Raw genomic sequence first — 20,495 nt, forward strand, 5'->3', positions numbered from 1 at the left:
CCCAATAATCCTTCCATCGAAGAAAGTACACTATAGAACCTATCCTAAGGCCTTTGGAGCCTTCAAACAATCTCTCGTTAATCGAGGCTCGACTCCTTCTCTGTAGCTCTCGAACAAAGTACACCCTTTGTACAACACTTGAATCACTTATGACAACATAATCGAGACTCGGGAAATAATAAACCAAGATTCGATAACAATGAAAATAAAATCCACGATTTATTATTTTTGTTACTTTAATTATACATAATCAGAAGATTCGGGGATTACGTGGCATACCTGACACGTAAGACAAAATTCTGCAGGGTAGCCTGTTGCTAAAACAAGCAGAAGTAACCAAAAAGAAAAAACATTAATGGGCCCGGGAACCACTAAAGCCCATTAGCCCGAACTTACACACAGGCCCAGGCTCGCAATAGCCCATTTGGGCCGGACAATGACAACAAGGCTTTTACTCTGGAAGTGGGATATGGGCCAAATCGTCTCTAAAAGGAACCGGGGCGACGTCACCAGGCCCAAAAGAATTATGCAGCCCACTTTCCAAATGGGCTTGGGCCATCGGGTCGGGCTTTTGGGGCTCAATGTAAGTCACAACCCTATCCTTTCGGAACGTTAAGTAAATAACAGCGAGAATATAAACGGCCATCAAAGGAAATACAACGATCCCAATGAATACATTAGCAACTTTGGGTAAATTGTTGTCGATAAGCCAGCCCACAAAGCCCGTACTGAGATAATAGATATTGATGCCGATGATTGACAGGCCCAATATCCATGAGATTACAATGATCTGAAAAAAGCCCAAATAAAATTAAACGTGTTAATGGGCCGGCCCAATAGTTGTAATTTGGGCCGACTGAATGAAAAGGGAGAATGTTGCTTACGTATATGGAATTCTTGTGGGGGCCCATCTTGGTGGTGCTGCTACTGAATTTGAGAAGCGGAATTAGAGCGAAGGGAAGCTCGAAGGAAAGGATCATCTGTGAAATTACGCATTTACCCATTAAATTGCTTTTTTATATTAATTTTTTATTTTTATTTTATTTTATTTTATTTTTTAAAATTACAAACCGATGCGATGATGATAAGACGTCCAGCTCCTTGAGGTCCACCGATAATGGCGACAATGAGACTGGGCGTAATGGCAATGGATCTGGTCATAAGGTTCCTCATCCATGTTTTCATTTTCAGGTCCAAAAATCCCTAAACAAAACAAAATTATATTTTAATTTCCTAAAATTCAATTTTAATTAAGAATTTCCATTTAATAAAATACCTGCATGATGAACTGTCCGGCGTAAGTGCCGGTGATGCTGGAGCTCTGTCCGGAGGCAAGCAACGCTATGGCGTAAATAGTGGAGCTCGATTTTCCCAGCACATTCTGGAGAAAAAAAATTAGAAAAATTGATCAAAACGGTGCCGTATTAAGCCTAATGGATAATCGGCGACGGCGGCGGACCTGGAGGAGGAAGGAGGCGGAGTTGAGGGTGATGTCGGAGCACTGATCGGCGGTGGATTCAGAGACATGGCCGACCGTACAGACGGTGCCGGAAACTGAAACGACGGCCATGTTTATTAAAAAGGATATGAACAATGCGAAACCGCTCTCTATTAGGAAATACCGGCACGCGTCCTGCAGCATCCAAACATATTTTATTTAATAATTTTATTTTTTAATTTTCAGTTTATCGTTAATAAAATATGATTTAAGCAAATTGTTTACTACATTTCTACTTTCTACCATTTACCAGATTCCATCGGTAGGGGAGGAGAACAAAACATTAATCTCCAACATTAATCATAAAAGTAATAATATTTTATTTTATTTTATTTATAATAAGCATAATAATAAAAATAAAAGAAATGGGGAAGGATCACATACGTTGATACCACGGACAGAATTTGGAACTTTCCTTGAGAGCACGAGAGCCGAATGAAGAAACAGATTGTGCCTGCTCCACAAAATATAATAAATTAACAACTACCAAGTTCCGACATGTCGTTATAAATATTTATAATATTTAAAATAATCGTACGGCATAACCAGAGCGCCGAGGAGAGCAATGGCGTCGCCGGTGGCACCCTGCCCGTTCAGTTTCGGCACAAACATTCCTTTCAAAACTCCGGTCGCCGGCGGCTTAACGTAGCTCATTTCCCCGAAGAAACACGCCGCCATTACAAACACCAAAATCGCTATCAGCAATTCCAGCTTCCTCACCTGCAAATAATAGAAAGTTTAGGGGCCAAAATACAATAAACATAAAAATTAGGACTATAAGACAATTAAAATATTAAATAATTTACCCCGTATCTCTGGAGCCCTATGAGCAAGAGGGTGCTTAAACCGGTGAGAAGAACTCCAGCCCAAACCGGAATATGGAATAGAATATTCAGGGCAAAGGCCGTTCCTATCACTGCAACCAAACAAAAAATAAAGAAATATAAAATTAATTTATTTAATTTGTATATTAATAATAATAAATAAATAATAAGATAATAATTGCCTTCTGGAATATCGGCGGCTATTACAGCGACTTCAGCCAGCAGCCAAAGGCAGTACTTCACAAGTTTTGGATATTCGGCTTTACACACTTCTGAAAGGTGTTTTCCTATAAGCAAGAAAATAGGAATTAATGTTAATTAATTAAATAATTCAATAATAATAAATATTTGCTTGGTTGACTAATTTTCTTAATTAAACCTTAATTATCTTTAGGTTAAATTAATTACATAAAATGTTAAATTATTTAATCATCTAAAAATTTCACCGGCTAATTTAAGGAATGATCATAAATTTATAAATAAAGAATACTCTCTCAATTACTGTAAGACATTCTGAGAAAGCTTACAGCAAAACTATAAAAACTTATACTTAAAATGAACAATATTATACCATTGTACTTACCTGTGCTCACGCCAAGATTTGCTGCTAGGGATTGAATTATGAGCGCAAATATTAATCCGACCAGCACCACCCACAAAAGCTGCCTCCCATTCAACAATAACATTTTATAAATCATTAAAAATATATATATATAATAACTAATCCACTAATATATATATATATATTATATATATATATATATTACCTCAAATCCGTGATTAGCTCCAGCCTGCAAGTCGGTTTCCACTGAAAATTAAACAAAAAAAAAAATATTTTATTTTTCTTTAAAAAAGATAATATCAATAAAATATTTTTTATATATATTCTATTATTCCCGATATTATGTTTAATAAAATAAAAATTAAATTATTCTGTTGCCAGGGTTAGAATACGACTCTCCACAATGATATGATATTGTCCACTCTGAACATAAATTCTAGTAACTTTGCTTTGGACTTTCCAAAAGACCTCATACTAATAGAGATAGTATTAGTTGATTATAAATTCATTATCATTCACTAAATTAGCCGATGTGGAACTTTTATCATCCAACAACCAGGATCGAGAAGGAGAAGCTTACAGTTGCCGGGATCAAGGTAAGCCAATGACACGAGGAAACCAGGGCCAACGTGTGAAAGAAACTTTCTCCATCCAGGTTTCTGAATCATCAACATTAACATAAACTCAAATTTTTTAAATTAAAAAAAAAAATTATATATATATAGATTTCTTTTGGCTTAGAGGGGGACCTGATCGGTGGTGGTTGGTTCTTCTCGGTGATTTTGTGGCTTCACGGCGTCGGCCGGAATCGTAGTTGTCTCCGCCGTGTTCACCGCCGCTATGCGATTGCTGCCGCCGCCAAAGGACGGCGTCGCCACCGTACTCATCTGTGCTTCCTTCTGTTGACTACTTGCCATTTCTTCTCTATCGCTCTCTTTAATGTCGTTGCGGACTTCGACGATCTAACAGAATTAGCAGTACACGTATATATACAGTGGCTGACTGTGCATCACGCCAGCTTAGTCTGCCGTCCAGAGTGTATTAAATTCAGATCCACGTGTCATTAACATTTTCGCATATCCAAGTTTAAAATTAACGCTGCAGTCTTTTTCTTTTCTTTTTTTGAGTTTTATAAATTTAAAATGTTAATTAAATTTAAAAATAAAACTAATTTACAAAGTTTTATTTATATAAATTTATAAATATTGATATTTAAAATCCCGACCACCAAAATAAACTAAAATGATATTTGATATTTTGTTTTTTACTGAATTATGCTCGTATCAATTCTTATCTTCTTACTCATTCAAATGAAAATTAATATCCTTTCACGTAATAAATAATCTAAATTATTGAATGAATCGATGGATGAGTGGATGGATGAGTATGTCATTTTTTTTTCTAAAGATAAACGGTTAGTCATCCACTTCAAGCTACCTTATATTATATGAATTCACAAATTATTATATGATCTTGATACACCAAAAATGGGTATATTTTGTTAATTATTAATAGGGCCTATTGTATATGATAATGACATCCGAGAAACCTAATATGACTATTCAGCAGATTATTTTAGTTTATTAATATATAATTAATGGAAGAAAAAAGACAGGAAGATTTTGTTTTATACTCGAGTCACTTTTAACCTTACATTAAAAATTTAATCACCGAATAAATGTTAAAATTAATCCCGTCCTAAAAATAAATGTTATGGCATTTTAGATTTTTGTTTCGTGTGATTACATTAAAGAAAATATTCTCTTTTTTTTTTTGTATATTATTTAAAAGATACTCGGGTTTGCATGAAAAATGCTGTTACTCTATCATGTATATAAAACAGAAACTCGAAAAAAATATGACTATTTTAAGGTACGCATAAATGATAAGGGATAAGTCGAAGGGTTACGACCATTTTACATATTAATTAATTTATTTAAAATTTCAAAATAAATATAGACATGTTCCATGCCTCCCATCATTGTTCTGTCTCAAGTATATAAGTATGTGTAGCTGTCGAATTGTTTAGACATTTTTTGAGTATGGAACTGAGACATAGAGCTGAAAAGGTAGCTTTTAATGAGGTTTTGCTTTTGTTTTGATTTCTTCTTTCTTTTCTTGGCAATGATCACTAGGGTACGGTATATTGTTGTGATACACGAGCAAAGGAGAGGTAGGGTACATCTGAATGAGAGTGGTTTTAAGAAAATGATAGTTAGAAACGCTTAAAAGAATTGATAGTTACTATCTATATCAACAATATGCATGTTTCATTTTCGAAGTGACTCAATCATAAGAAGTCTAAAGTCAAGTGACATTACGAGATCTTACATCAGTTGGAGAGAGAATTGAAGCATTCTTCAAAATGGTGTGGAAACTTCTCCTAAGTAGACGTGTTGTAAATTCGTGAGGCTAACGACGATATGTAACAGGCCAAAGTGGACAATATTTACTAGCCGTGGACTTGGGTTGTTACAAATGTTATCAGAGCTAAACACCGAGTGGTGTGCCACCGAAGACGTTGGGTCGCGAAGGGGAGGTGGATTGTGAGATCCTACATCGGTTGGAAAGGGGAATGAAGCATTTATTATAAAGGTGTGAAAATCTCTCCCTAGTAGATGTGTTTTAAAACCATGAGGTTAATGATGATGCTGTGAGCTTTAGCTGTTACAAATGGTATCAGAGTCAGACATCAGACAGTGTGTCAGCGAGAACGTTAAGCCTTCAAGGGGAGTGAATTGTGAAATCTCACATCGGTGGGAGATGGGAATTAAACATTCATCATAAGTGTGTTCCCTAGTAGACGTATTTGAAGTTAACGACTATACATTATGGGTCAAAGCGGATAATATCTACTACCAGTGAGCTTGAGCTGTTACAGATATTCTAAGAATTTTTTTAGTTTAACCGGTTGAATATAAATTCTTGAAATATATATTTTTCATATTTTTTTTAAACAACTTATAGCCTCTTAAATATAAAAATAAAATAAAAAAAATCTAATAATTTTCCTATTAAATCCCTAAGAATCTTATGCGTATGTCATATAGAATACAGCATCTCATGTAATACCGTTGAATTTGGGCAATAACAAAATGCAATAAGCTTGGACGCGTTCCTATTGGATAATTAATAACGTAAGAGTGTTATTAAACTCATAAATTAGTTGACTAATTATAGTGTGGTAATGATAATGACTATGATTAGGGATTAATAAACAGAATTAGGGTGGCATATTATGAGATTATGTATAACACGTGCCATTAACAATTGGTCACGCACTAGCCACGTGCTTTCTTTATGCTTTCAGTATCAAGTATCAAGTTGACATTGAAGACAGTAAAAAAGAAAAAAAAAATTATTATACAAAGTTTAGAAACATTAAAATTAATTAAAATCGAATTAATATATAAAAAGAATCGGACCATCGAACAAAAAACAAGAGAAGGTCGAGGCTGACCTTATAAGGTAGCGTCTTGTGTCCATGGCTCGTTTGATCATGTTTTTGTCTCGTTCGGTTTCTTTTTAACCTAATTCAAGGTGTCATATAAATATTTCTATTCAATCTTAAATGTAAGCATTCGAGCGGATACGAAAAACAATATACTTATTTTTTAAAATAAATTATACTGTTATTGTTACGTGAAAATTAAATGTATTACTTTATTTGAATTTTAGTAAATATTATTTTAAAAAAATTAGTGGATGATTGAATCATGAAATTACAATATTTTTTAATTTGAATATTAAAAATGAACTGAAATAAAAGGTTAAATTGTATAAAACATATCTTAATATATTTTATACAATTTTTATTCGGTTCGGTCAATTTGAAATTTTTGTCTAATAAACTTAAAACCGAATTAAATAATCTATTTGGGTTCAGAAGAATTAACCTAACCCAACTCCTATATGGATTGGGTTGATCCAGACTCTGAGGCTGTCGGGTTCAATGTAGGTACATTACATTTTTTAAAGGTTTGTTGTTTGAATTAAAAAAATGTGAAGCATTTATTTTATTTGGGATTAAAATGGTGGTGGATAAGTATTGTTGTTTTATTTTTATATTATATGATTTATAAATTTATTTTTTTAAAAATGAACATATGTCGTCCGTTGGAAAACGACAAGTCGAATGCGACGGCCCAGCATGACCCACCCCTTTCCATCCGGCTTCGGATGGCAGTGCGTCTCCTTCCGCGCGTGAGGCAATAAATCATTTTATTTCCACGTGCTGTCATTTGATTTTTTTTTTTTTTTTTTTTTTTTTTTTTTTTTTNATGTATTTTTCATAAATTACAAATTCTAATTATTTAATTATTTTAATTTTCTTTTTTGTTTACTTAGTTTTAGAACTACAAAAAAAAGTTTAATAGAATAATTTTTTAAAATTTATTGTGGAAGAACAAAAACAATGACAAAAAAAAACTAAAAAATGAACCAACTTTAATTTGGAACACGTACCATGTTCGTTATTGTAAGCTAATGTCTCACCACCTAGCTAATCAAATGCGAGTCGGTTAACAGAAATGGGATCGAAAATCCTCTATTCCAATCTCGGTCACTTTTCTTCTATTCTTTATCTTCTCTTGCTCTGATACCATGTTAAGAATGGGATTGGAAGTCTTGTGTTACGATCTCTATTTCGCATTCTTGACAAAGTCCCTCCTTGAATAAATTCTTCCCTTACTCTTCAGCGTTTGAAGTATTGATAGTCGTTTCCAACTGTCAATGTGGAGTCTATAACTATAATAAGAACACTCTAAGTGACTCTGAGCATGAAACCGTTGAAGTTGAAGTTGATGAGTTGAATCTCAATGAAATAGTGGAGAATATATGTCTTAGTCCTTAATCGGTTGGATATGAACCGGATATCGGTTCGGTTTGGGTGAGGATTAGGAGTTGGTTTAAGAAAGCGGTTCAATCGCCTCGGCAGAAAATATCTCCGTGGTCCAAATCGACGGTTCAGATCCATTTTCTTACGCTACGTCTACGAGCGGAGAAAAGTACAATGATTAAGGGACCATCCATCATCTCTTGCAGCACAAAACCGCCAAAATTCCGCTGTCCGTTTCGGTACAGTTTACTCTTCTTCCATTTCATTTGATTTTGTGATTTCAGCGATCAGTTTAACTCGAATCGATCGGATGAACTGGAATTCGTTCCACACACTCGTGGTTTGCGCCGAGGAAATTTTCGATCGAGATTGAATTCGTTGCTCTAGAATATCTTTTCGGAGAAGGTTAAATCGGCGGATTCCAATGGTACGCATTTCGGTTGAATTTTTAACTCATTTGATTCTCCATGTCTCTGCAAACAAATATCTGATTGTCAGTTTGTATTTACTTGCAACATTGTGAATTCTGCAACTGTAGTTTCTGGTTTATTTTTGAAACGATTACTGGTTTCGAAGTGTATAGTATAGTTAAGAATGTTTTAGAAGTGTATTGGTACGGAAATAAAAATGAAGGCGAGATACAGGGAAGAAATCTACATTGCTTTTGTGTTTTTGATCTATGGGAGTATAAGGCCAGAACGAATTTTATCAACACTCTAACACGTAGGCCAGCCTTTTAGTTTGATTCATGAAGGAATTCATCGACTATTGATACGAATTAGGGGATGAATTAATATTGTAGAATGGAAGTTTTAATTCTTGTATAGAGAATGGAGGTATTAGCTTAGCACAATGAAGAATCGCAGTAGTAGAATGTTTCGTTTAGGATACAGAAAGTCGCATTATAATGTGTAAACCTCCATATGAAGAACTTCTTGCTCATAAAATTCGGCTGATTCTGTTTTTGTACAATTTCTTGTGTTGAAGAACGAAAGATAAAGTCCGTCTTGATATTATCCTTTTCTACTTCATATCAAATCTCAGTTAACTTTTCTTTCAAACGACGTTATCTGATTTTATGCATTTCATTTCTCATATTTTTGCTTTTAGTTCAAACTTTTTGAATCTGCCTATCAGATTCTACATGATGCAGAGATGCACCCGATGAATGTCATTCTGGCATCAGAGTTGTGTTGGTCGTAGTGTAAAGCGTTGTTATCTCGTCTTAATGCTACGATTTTGTGTTGTTCACAAATGATATGAAAAGATTTATCCAATTAAAATTTAACAGTGGCGCACAAATGCCCCTTCCCTAATGTATATTCATACTTTTTTGAACTTCGAATTTTGAAACTCCAAAATTGGGAGAGTCTAAAGACTTTTTAGTCTTTATGAAACGTGAAGTTTAAGGATCCATTGTCATAAAATTGAAAGATAGAGACCTATTAGATATTTTTTTAAGTTGATTTATTAGACACAAAGCTAAAAGTTTAAATACTAAACTTGTAATTTAGCATCCAAGGCACATTAGCATGGCGTACTTCTCCTGTTTGAACCGGGGTTTAAAAGATCAGGCCGAAAGGCGTAGTCAATGGACAACAGGTGAATATTCCTGTACTACCCCTTGTTGGTCCCGAGGGACGGAGGAGGCTAGATGTTATCAATTCAAGGATGCAAGGTGCCCCTGTCTTTTCGAAACTAGTCCTAAGTTTCATAACAAAATCATTACCAAATAGGATTAAGTTTTCAGGTTGAGGAAACTATTTCCTTTCTTTTTTGTTTGCTTGTTTTTTTTTTTTTTTTTTTTTTTTTTTTTTTTTTTTTTTTTTTTTTTTTTTTTTTTTNGTTGTTCAATAAAAAAATTAATTTTTAGAATCAATCTAAGTGTACATTGTTGCTAGTATAACCGTCCCTAGTGAAACTAACAGGTAGAACTAACTTCCTTAGTATTATCTAGGACTAAGTTTTCAAGTTGGAGGAAAGCACTCCCTTTCTTTTTGTTTGTTTGTTTTTTTTTAAATTTAATTTAAGAATCAAGCCAAGTGTACACTGTAGCTAATGTATACCGTCCCTAGTGAAAACTAATAGGTAGAACTCATTTCTTTTGGACAACTCAGTACTGTCTTGATGCAAAACTTGTTAAGTTAGGCTGAGCATGCTAGAAGTGTAATTAATGTCTCACAGAAGTTCTTGGTTATATAAGTACAAATAATATTGTACGGTTATGAAAATATGAATATGAAGAAGGGCATGTTTCCAAGATAATAGAAAAGTAATTATTTCTCTTTAGTAAATATGGGATGTTGGTTGTCTTTTGATTGGGATTGTAATGTCATTCTAGATCATAACTATGAAGTCCCACATCGGTTGGAGAGGAGAACAAAACATTCCTTAGGGTATGGAAACCTCTCCCTGGAGACGTTTTTTAAAACTTTGAGGAAAAGCCCAAAAAGACAATATTTGCGGTGGACTTGATGTTACAAATGGTATCAGAGTTAGACACCGGGGGGTGTGTCAGCAAGGATGGTACACCATTAAGGGGGTGGATTCTGAGATCCCACATCGGTTGGAGAGTGGAGAGAAACATTCCTTAGGGTATGGAAACCTGTCTCTAGTAGATGGATTTTAAAACCTTCTGTCTCTAGTAGATGGATTTTAAAACCTTGAGTGGTAGGGGCTTGGGCTTGGGCATGGACAGTTACATATAACCAAAATAATAGTGGAGATAGAAAAGTTTGTTGGTAAATTAAAATTAGAAGGAAAATTGGCTCCTTACCAATAACCTTGCTTGGTTAATTCCTTAATCATTACCATACATTTTGGCCAAGCTTATTAGTGTTTTGGCCTTACATATGCAGTTTATTGTAAGCTTCGTTGATTATGCTCGACAGTTGCATATTGTTTTAACTTTAACCATCACATATTTACGACTTAAAGCTAATTTGCACGGATTTCAATTCATTTGCAGGACTTATGCATCCCGTCTTTGAAAATTCCTCTCAATTTGCTATCTATTACTTTAACTTTAACAGGTATGCTTTACTAGAGATCTTGAAACTTTTGTTCAGTTTCAAAATTATGCTCCATTCTTATTGCTTATTGGCTCAGATTTACAAATATTTTATGGATCTATCATGCATTAGGTTGTTTAGTAGTTATGCTTTATAAAATCATAAATTTCTTTGCTCATTGAGTTTATAAATATCTTACATATTACTTATTTTCATTATCAATATTTTACCAACAATTTCAAAATTCTAAGTGAAATTTTAAACTCAAAATTAGTAATTTGTTGGCCCATTTGTTTTTTGTTTTCTTTATTTTTTAAAATTAAATTTATAAAGTAGGTTTTTTCTGTAGTTTTGAAATCAAGAAAAAAAGTAATTTTTTAAAATTAAGGACCATGGCACGAGGAACAATTGTAAGACAACAAACATAATTTTCAAAAACAAAAAATAAGGATCTTATCCCATTTAATAACCATTTTGATTTTTGGTTTATTGTTTTTTAAAATTGTTTTTGTTCTCATATTAAATGAGTTTGATTACAAATATAGAAAATGGAGCTCTCATGCCTTCCCAGACTATATGAGATTCTTTAATTCGATACTACTTTTACAAATATTTTTAAATTCCAAGCCAAGTTTTAAATTTTATAGTTGTAGAAAGGTGTTTGTGTCAAAGCTAGAAACACAGTGTCTATATTCAATTGAAAAGGCATTTTCAAAAACGTTTTGAAAAGGGATAGGCTTTGAGATTGAAGATTCTGTATTCTATTGGAGTAGCCGTGTAGGATGCGCATTGTCTTGAAATTCTCTTTTTACATCTTTGGTTTCCTCCTTCGGATATTTTGGAAGTTGGTTTAAGAAATTTTATATTTTTCAAAAACTGTTTAATAGATTTACAAAGCTTTTCCATTTATAATATACTAAATATGAAATAAATATTTTAGAATTCTATTACATAAAGTTAATGAATTAAGTTTTATAATTTAAAATATGTTAGAATTTATTATATACAAAATTCAAACTTATGACTTTATTAAACATTTTTAAAGTTTTAAAACATATTGCATTAAAAAAAAATTTATCACACATTTTTCCTTCTTAGTCGGTAGAAAATCGACAAAAAGTAGAAAATTCATTTCTAATAGAAGATTCTTTTTTGGTGCAAAATTAGCACAAAATTTATTGCTATATACTTTTTGAAAGTCGTCTCACAAAAAGAATTATTAGTAGAAAACAATAGGTACAAAAAAAAAAAAATGTTCATAATACTTTTAAGTGATTTATTTGTAATAAAAAATTTATAATTTTTAAATTTCAGTTTGACATATAATAGTTTAGTTAAATTTTCAAAAATTTTAATACGTTATAAACCCCTCTCGATTGAGGTTCTTAGACATTTTTTAAATTTATTGATCATTTTTTAAATATAAAATGTTATTAGATACGAAATTAAAATTAAAAAATCCATGGACTTATTATCTCCATATAACCTATTATTTAATTAAATTAATAATAATAATAATAATAATAATATTTTTTTTTTTCAACAAATCAAATTTATTCCCTCCTAAATTAAAGATATAATTGTAGTACTAGAGACGTGGAGACTAAAAACAGGACAAAACCATGTTGATGTCATTTTGAAAAAGTTGAGGAGGCAAATACTCTCATTTTTTTAGGGAAAAATATTAATTTCCACTATATATTTCAACTCTAAAATTTCAATTTATCAAATATTTTCATAAATTTAGCTAATTGCTACAAATGTACCTTTCTTATGTAAACATTCATTAATTTTTTTTTTCATTTTATATATATTTTTCATTAAATTATAAAATATACCTCGACAAGATTAAAAAGAAAAAGACACTAGAGCTAAATATTTATAAAAATTTGATATTATTGAAATTAATGAGTTTAGTAAGATTTTAATAGAAGATAGAAATTATAACATTGAATAAAAATTATTATCTAATTTAATAAAATTGAAAAAAAAAAAAAAAACAAAAGAACTTATTAGGAAACGTTGTTGTATTATCCTAATTAAAATAAAATATTTAAATAACNGCCTTTTAGTTTGATTCATGAAGGAATTCATCGACTATTGATACGAATTAGGGGATGAATTAATATTGTAGAATGGAAGTTTTAATTCTTGTATAGAGAATGGAGGTATTAGCTTAGCACAATGAAGAATCGCAGTAGTAGAATGTTTCGTTTAGGATACAGAAAGTCGCATTATAATGTGTAAACCTCCATATGAAGAACTTCTTGCTCATAAAATTCGGCTGATTCTGTTTTTGTACAATTTCTTGTGTTGAAGAACGAAAGATAAAGTCCGTCTTGATATTATCCTTTTCTACTTCATATCAAATCTCAGTTAACTTTTCTTTCAAACGACGTTATCTGATTTTATGCATTTCATTTCTCATATTTTTGCTTTTAGTTCAAACTTTTTGAATCTGCCTATCAGATTCTACATGATGCAGAGATGCACCCGATGAATGTCATTCTGGCATCAGAGTTGTGTTGGTCGTAGTGTAAAGCGTTGTTATCTCGTCTTAATGCTACGATTTTGTGTTGTTCACAAATGATATGAAAAGATTTATCCAATTAAAATTTAACAGTGGCGCACAAATGCCCCTTCCCTAATGTATATTCATACTTTTTTGAACTTCGAATTTTGAAACTCCAAAATTGGGAGAGTCTAAAGACTTTTTAGTCTTTATGAAACGTGAAGTTTAAGGATCCATTGTCATAAAATTGAAAGATAGAGACCTATTAGATATTTTTTTAAGTTGATTTATTAGACACAAAGCTAAAAGTTTAAATACTAAACTTGTAATTTAGCATCCAAGGCACATTAGCATGGCGTACTTCTCCTGTTTGAACCGGGGTTTANCTACTTTTACAAATATTTTTAAATTCCAAGCCAAGTTTTAAATTTTATAGTTGTAGAAAGGTGTTTGTGTCAAAGCTAGAAACACAGTGTCTATATTCAATTGAAAAGGCATTTTCAAAAACGTTTTGAAAAGGGATAGGCTTTGAGATTGAAGATTCTGTATTCTATTGGAGTAGCCGTGTAGGATGCGCATTGTCTTGAAATTCTCTTTTTACATCTTTGGTTTCCTCCTTCGGATATTTTGGAAGTTGGTTTAAGAAATTTTATATTTTTCAAAAACTGTTTAATAGATTTACAAAGCTTTTCCATTTATAATATACTAAATATGAAATAAATATTTTAGAATTCTATTACATAAAGTTAATGAATTAAGTTTTATAATTTAAAATATGTTAGAATTTATTATATACAAAATTCAAACTTATGACTTTATTAAACATTTTTAAAGTTTTAAAACATATTGCATTAAAAAAAAATTTATCACACATTTTTCCTTCTTAGTCGGTAGAAAATCGACAAAAAGTAGAAAATTCATTTCTAATAGAAGATTCTTTTTTGGTGCAAAATTAGCACAAAATTTATTGCTATATACTTTTTGAAAGTCGTCTCACAAAAAGAATTATTAGTAGAAAACAATAGGTACAAAAAAAAAAAAATGTTCATAATACTTTTAAGTGATTTATTTGTAATAAAAAATTTATAATTTTTAAATTTCAGTTTGACATATAATAGTTTAGTTAAATTTTCAAAAATTTTAATACGTTATAAACCCCTCTCGATTGAGGTTCTTAGACATTTTTTAAATTTATTGATCATTTTTTAAATATAAAATGTTATTAGATACGAAATTAAAATTAAAAAATCCATGGACTTATTATCTCCATATAACCTATTATTTAATTAAATTAATAATAATAATAATAATAATAATATTTTTTTTTTTCAACAAATCAAATTTATTCCCTCCTAAATTAAAGATATAATTGTAGTACTAGAGACGTGGAGACTAAAAACAGGACAAAACCATGTTGATGTCATTTTGAAAAAGTTGAGGAGGCAAATACTCTCATTTTTTTAGGGAAAAATATTAATTTCCACTATATATTTCAACTCTAAAATTTCAATTTATCAAATATTTTCATAAATTTAGCTAATTGCTACAAATGTACCTTTCTTATGTAAACATTCATTAATTTTTTTTTTCATTTTATATATATTTTTCATTAAATTATAAAATATACCTCGACAAGATTAAAAAGAAAAAGACACTAGAGCTAAATATTTATAAAAATTTGATATTATTGAAATTAATGAGTTTAGTAAGATTTTAATAGAAGATAGAAATTATAACATTGAATAAAAATTATTATCTAATTTAATAAAATTGAAAAAAAAAAAAAAAACAAAAGAACTTATTAGGAAACGTTGTTGTATTATCCTAATTAAAATAAAATATTTAAATAACAAATAGGAGGCTAAATTCAAAATTCAAAGTGAGTGAGTGTTGAATTTTGAATTAATATTGGAGGCATTTGCCTCTGAGTTGGAAAACCAATAAACAACAAAAATTAAATTAAAAATATCCAAACATAATTTGAAAATAGGTGTCTCCATCGGGTGGGGTATTTTCCATTTCTATTTCAAAATTAATTTTTTCCTATATTTTTAAATAATTTCAAAACTAATTTTTTTTAATGAATTTTCTATATTTATTATAAATTATTTTAGCAGGAAAATAAAAGAAATTAAATACTATTCATTGGCTTTAGCACAAATTTATTTCATTTATTTATTATTATTAAATTTTCATTTCTCTTTATATTTCGCGTACAAATGAAGTAATTAAATTGTATATTTGATCTTTGACTTATCTTTCTTTTATGGTCCCGAAGTTTAGAGTTATTTTCGGTTTAATAATATTATTTTATTTCTTAATTTCCATAAATGCATGATTTTTTTTTTTTTAAGAATAAAAAACAAATTTTATTTAAATATTTGCTTAGAGAGAGAGAGAGAGAGAGAGAGAGAGAAACATGGGGTGCTGAAAAAGACGACCAAGCAAAAAAAAAGAAAAAAAAAAAGAAAAAGACAGATTCAGTGACCGTTTTGAATTCAAATTCAAATAAACTTGAACCGTAATCTGACAGCTCCTGTGACTTTCGAAGGTTGCAAAAAGGACCCACACAGAGGGAACAAAACCCAAAGGACACCTACAGATGGAGGTATCAGATTCGTCTGTGACGCTCAAAAGGAAACCCGCAGGCGAAACCTAAATGGGCTCCATCTCTTATGTCCGCTCCTAACGAATACCGAGTTTTGGATCGACGGTCAGGATCTTCCTGAATTCAAAATTATCCAAATTCCCCGCCTTAAAGAAAAAAACCAGTAATTAATTAAAATCCCCTTTATTATAAATCACACTTGCCCTCTCCCCCTCACTTTCGTTAACGCTCTCTGTTCTTCTTCTTTCGCCGTGTCTCTCTTCAAATCCTAACCCCATCGGTCAAATTCTCTTCAAATCTCAAGAACTTTAACTGTCTTTTGTTTCCCTCCATCCCCCACTTTTTTCTTTTGGTGGTTGATTTTGATTCTGCGCTTTCTTGGTGCCTCTCTTCTCACGCCAAGAAGGTTGGAGTTGGAATAGAAGAGAGATTTGTTTGAATTCTATTAAGTTTTCTTTGAATTTCTTAAATTCTCATCTGGGTTTGATCCGCCATGCCTGCCCATAATCGCCGCTCGTCGTTTTCGTCGTCGACGTCCTCGTCGTTGGCTAAACGACAAGCTTCCTCGGCTTCCTCGACCAACAATGTCGGGAAAGTTATGGTGGTTCCGCCGCATTTGGCGAAGAAACGAGCTCCACTTGGTAACTTAACGAATCTTAAGAATTCTTCTCATAGTGCTACGAAAAGCTCTGTTCCGCCCCCTGTTTTGGTACTTACTTGACTCTTGATGGTTTTTGTTGTCTGGATTCATTTCGTTTTGTTTTGTTTTTTTTTTGGAATTTGACTTTGTGGGTGTTTCTGAAATGAATTGTTTAAATCTTGTCAATGGAGCTCAGTTTCATTGCTGAATCTCTGTACCCTTTATTGTTTCCAGGTACCCTGTGCAACCAAAGCTGTCAAAACCAGAAAGACACCGACATTGCTCGATGTCAAAACGACCAGTGTAGTTGTCCCTAGCAATGTCACAACTTTCTCAAGAACTGATGCCATTGCTATCTCAAGTAGTATGGCTGTCTCTCCAACTAAATCAGATGGAGCTTCAGTTTCCATGGATGAAACTATGTCTACTTGTGATTCTTTTAAGAGTCCCGACGTCGAGTACGTGGACAATAACGACGTCCCAGCAGTAGATTCTGTTGAGAGGAAAACTAAAAGCAGTCTCTGCATTTCAGGTCACGTACCAATTAAAGGTGAGCTCATGGACAAATGCTTGAAGAAGTGTTTTTTTAAACCAATTGTTCTTGTTTTGTATAAATTTCTCAGCAGCTGTTTTGGTGCCATTTGCAGGTAGCATATGCAACAGAGATGTACCAGCTGAAATGGAAACAGATGGCTGCATCATTGATGTTGATACTGATTTCATGGATCCCCAACAATGTGCTACAATTGCTTGTGATATTTACAATCACTTGCGAGCATCTGAGGTGATCATTCTCTTTAATTTACACCCATCCGAATTAATTATGGGAGTGAGTCCCACGTTGGTTAATTTAGTGGAAGATCATGGGTTTATAAGTGAGGAATACTATCTTAATTGGTATGAGACCTTTCGGGGGGAAGCCCAAAGCAAAGTTATGCGAGCTTATGCTCAAAGTGGACAATATCATACCATTGTGGAGAGTCGTGATTTTTAAGACGTCTGATTGTTTAATGTTATTGGTTCAGGCAAAGAAAAGGCCTTCTACGGATTTCATAGAAAAAGTTCAGAAGGATATAAATTCAAACATGCGAGCCATACTGATTGATTGGCTCGTGGAGGTAGCAGAAGAGTACAGGCTTGTGCCAGATACTCTATACTTGACTGTGAACTACATCGATCGATACCTATCGGGGAATTCGATGGATCGACAACGGTTACAGCTGCTTGGTGTTGCTTGTATGATGATTGCTTCGTAAGAATTCGATACCATTGATGATCTTTCCGTTTCGTTTTCTTTTCGATTCGATCGTTTGATGTTGACTGTAAGAAATGTGCATTATTCCAGAAAATATGAAGAGATCTGTGCACCTCAAGTGGAAGAATTTTGTTACATAACTGATAACACATACTTCAAAGAAGAGGTTTTGCAAATGGAATCATCTGTGTTGAATTACTTGAAGTTTGAAATGACAGCTCCAACACCCAAATGTTTTTTAAGGTAGTCAGTCAATGAATTGTTGTTGTGATGTTCACTTTACTTCATTTCATTTCACCAATGACCTCATAATTCTGAACCATTGCTTCTTTGTTGCAGACGATTTGTTCGTGTTGCTCGAGGCGTCGATGAGGTTTCATCGATGCAGTTGGAGTGCTTGTCGAACTTCATCGCCGAATTGTCTCTTTTAGAATACAATATGCTCTGCTACGCCCCGTCGCTCATAGCTGCCTCGGCGGTTTTCTTGGCGAAGTTCATTCTTCTCCCAACGAAGAGACCATGGGTATGGAACAATCCTCTATCTCCTCTAGTATTTCTTTGATATCCCACATCGGTTGGAGAGGGAAACGATACATTCCTTTTAAGGGTGTGCAAACCTCTCCCTAGAAGACGTAATGACAATATCTGTTAGCAATGGACTCGGGCTGTTACAAATAGTATCAAAGCCGACACTGGGCAGTGTGACAGCCAAAACGCTGGGCCTCCAAGGGAGGTGGATTCTGAGATCCCACATCGCTTGAAGAGTGGAACGAGGCATTCCTTATAAGGCTGATTGCTGTATGTAACGAGCAAAAACGAATAATATCTACCAGCGGTAGGCTTGGTTATCCTGCAAATAAACCAATTAAGCTCATCCTGCTCTTGTCATCTTTGGTACAGGACCTCACCTTGCAACATTACACACATTACCAGCCATCCGATCTCGTCGACTGTGTTAAGGATTTGCATCGCCTCTGCTGTAACAGCCATAGTTCAAGCTTACCAGCAATCAGAGAGAAATACAGCCAGCATAAGGTCAGCTTCTTATCCACTTCTGCCTGACAGAACATGATTCTAAGCTATTCATACGTTGTTATGCTGATATGTTGGTGTTTTTTGCTTCAGTACAAACATGTGACAACCAAGTACTGCCCTCCGACAATACCGACCGAGTTTTTCCAGAATCGAACGCAGTAGAGATTTGAATTCCAATGCTCAGTTGATTAGTAGCAGTCTGACTTTAACAGCAGATAGAGACAGTTGAAGATTGGAGAGCGACATAAACTGCCACTGCTTCTTTCTGCATAATGTCGGGATCTTGGCGGATGGTTGTAATGTTGTAGCTAATTACGAAAATTCCGAGATTTGTACAAAGATCAGTTCATATGTTTGTCATCCTTCCTCATAATTTGATGATATAAAGAGCAATGAAGGGGAAGTGACTCCCAGAAATCTTTACATTGATTCTTTTTTTACTTCATCTTAACATTGACTTTGAGTTTATTGTCGGTCATCGGCTTTGAAATTCTTCTCGTCGGGTTCATTGACGTGAGATATCCAGGATATTTAGCCTTGATTTATTGAAGTATCGGGGTTACTAAACTAAATGGGTTCAGATACCACAAGAATATTTGCTAAAATTACACCATTTAGACATGGTGAAAGTTCTCTTTATAATCATTTATAGAGTAAATGGAAAGAGCGATAAATATATACAAGATATTTGCGTCGAATATGATACTTATGGTAAATCGTAATAAGAGACGGTTGAGAATTATTGAGAGTGAGTTCGAGTTTCACGTTGGTTAATTTAGTAGAAGATCATGAATTTATAAGTGAGGAATACTATCTCCATTAGTATGAAGCCTTTTGGGGAACCCTTAATAAAGCCACGAGAGCTTATGCTCAAAGTGGACAATATCATACCATTGTAGAGAGGTGTGATTCCTAACCCATGATATCAGAGTCTTGCTCTAAACTTAGCCATGTCAATAGAATCTTTAAATATCGAACAGAAAATTGTGAGCCTCAAAGATGTAATCAAAAGTAACTAGAGTGTCGAACAAATGGTGTACTTTGTTTGAGGGCTCCAAAGAACGGAATCGAGCCTCGATTAAGGGGAGACTATTTGAGAGCTCCATAAACCTCAATGGAGGCTTAGAGTGTACTTTGTTCGAGCTTGATTTAATTTAGTGGAAAATCGTGGGTTGCCATGAGAACTTTTGCTCAAAGTAGACAATATCATACAATTGTAGAGAATCGTGATTCCTATTAGAGACTAACATACAAGATATTTATTTTTATCCGCTGCACAAGGGGAATCGTTGTCGTCGGTTGGGAAGGTGCAGACGTCGAAGGCGTAGAAGAACTGGCCGCGGGCGGTGAAGACTATGCTGTCACCGCCGTGGGCATTGCCGCCGACGGCGGAAGGAAAGAAGATAAGTGAATAAGTAAACAGAGCAGAATCAGAGACATGGCCAGTAGTGAAGTGACAGTCGAGACGACAGAGGTACAGAAAAGAACAAAGAAGAACAAGGGTGCCGTAAATGGTTGGGAAGTGGACACGCTGGCAGATAAGTGGGTCCCACATTTTTGGAGTTTTGTTGACGTGGCAAAGCATTACAGGGTTAGTTACATCATTTGTTTGAAATTTTGAAAACAAAAATTTTAAAATAATAAAAAAATACTACCAAGACTAAAATGTTAATTAAAAAATGTAGAAATAATTTACAAATAAATAAAAATACG

The 20,495-nt window shown here is 33.2% G+C and overlaps 2 protein-coding genes and 1 long non-coding RNA gene across 3 annotated transcripts; 2 read left to right on the forward strand and 1 right to left on the reverse strand.

Moving 5' to 3' along the window:
• Positions 1 to 195: 195 nt before the first annotated feature.
• Positions 196 to 3,858, reverse strand: LOC111789628 (metal transporter Nramp5-like). Its single transcript, XM_023670264.1, has 13 exons — positions 3,634 to 3,858; positions 3,465 to 3,543; positions 3,090 to 3,130; positions 2,906 to 2,984; positions 2,505 to 2,609; positions 2,305 to 2,414; positions 2,037 to 2,218; positions 1,883 to 1,952; positions 1,460 to 1,633; positions 1,277 to 1,381; positions 1,072 to 1,203; positions 885 to 980; positions 196 to 790 (listed from the first exon to the last, which is right to left on the reverse strand). The coding sequence occupies exons 1-13, from the start codon at positions 3,799 to 3,801 to the stop codon at positions 452 to 454; spliced, it is 1,680 nt and encodes a 559-aa protein (XP_023526032.1). The 5' UTR covers positions 3,802 to 3,858; the 3' UTR covers positions 196 to 451.
• A 4,061-nt stretch (positions 3,859 to 7,919) lies between these two features.
• Positions 7,920 to 19,227, forward strand: LOC111802623 (cyclin-A1-1-like). The gene is made up of 10 exons (XM_023687058.1): positions 7,920 to 8,148; positions 10,690 to 10,753; positions 15,796 to 16,561; positions 16,727 to 17,042; positions 17,140 to 17,276; positions 17,518 to 17,744; positions 17,838 to 17,990; positions 18,087 to 18,270; positions 18,648 to 18,782; positions 18,873 to 19,227. The coding sequence occupies exons 3-10, from the start codon at positions 16,346 to 16,348 to the stop codon at positions 18,942 to 18,944; spliced, it is 1,440 nt and encodes a 479-aa protein (XP_023542826.1). The 5' UTR covers positions 7,920 to 8,148; positions 10,690 to 10,753; positions 15,796 to 16,345; the 3' UTR covers positions 18,945 to 19,227.
• LOC111802649 lies at positions 9,258 to 20,189 on the forward strand. Its single transcript, XR_002816281.1, has 3 exons — positions 9,258 to 9,377; positions 11,503 to 11,507; positions 20,178 to 20,189. It is a non-coding gene; the product is annotated as an uncharacterized LOC111802649 (long non-coding RNA).
• Positions 20,190 to 20,495: the final 306 nt, after the last annotated feature.

This window comes from Cucurbita pepo, chromosome LG01, assembly GCF_002806865.2.
Source record: "Cucurbita pepo subsp. pepo cultivar mu-cu-16 chromosome LG01, ASM280686v2, whole genome shotgun sequence".
NCBI classification, from domain to species: Eukaryota; Viridiplantae; Streptophyta; class Magnoliopsida; order Cucurbitales; family Cucurbitaceae; genus Cucurbita; species Cucurbita pepo.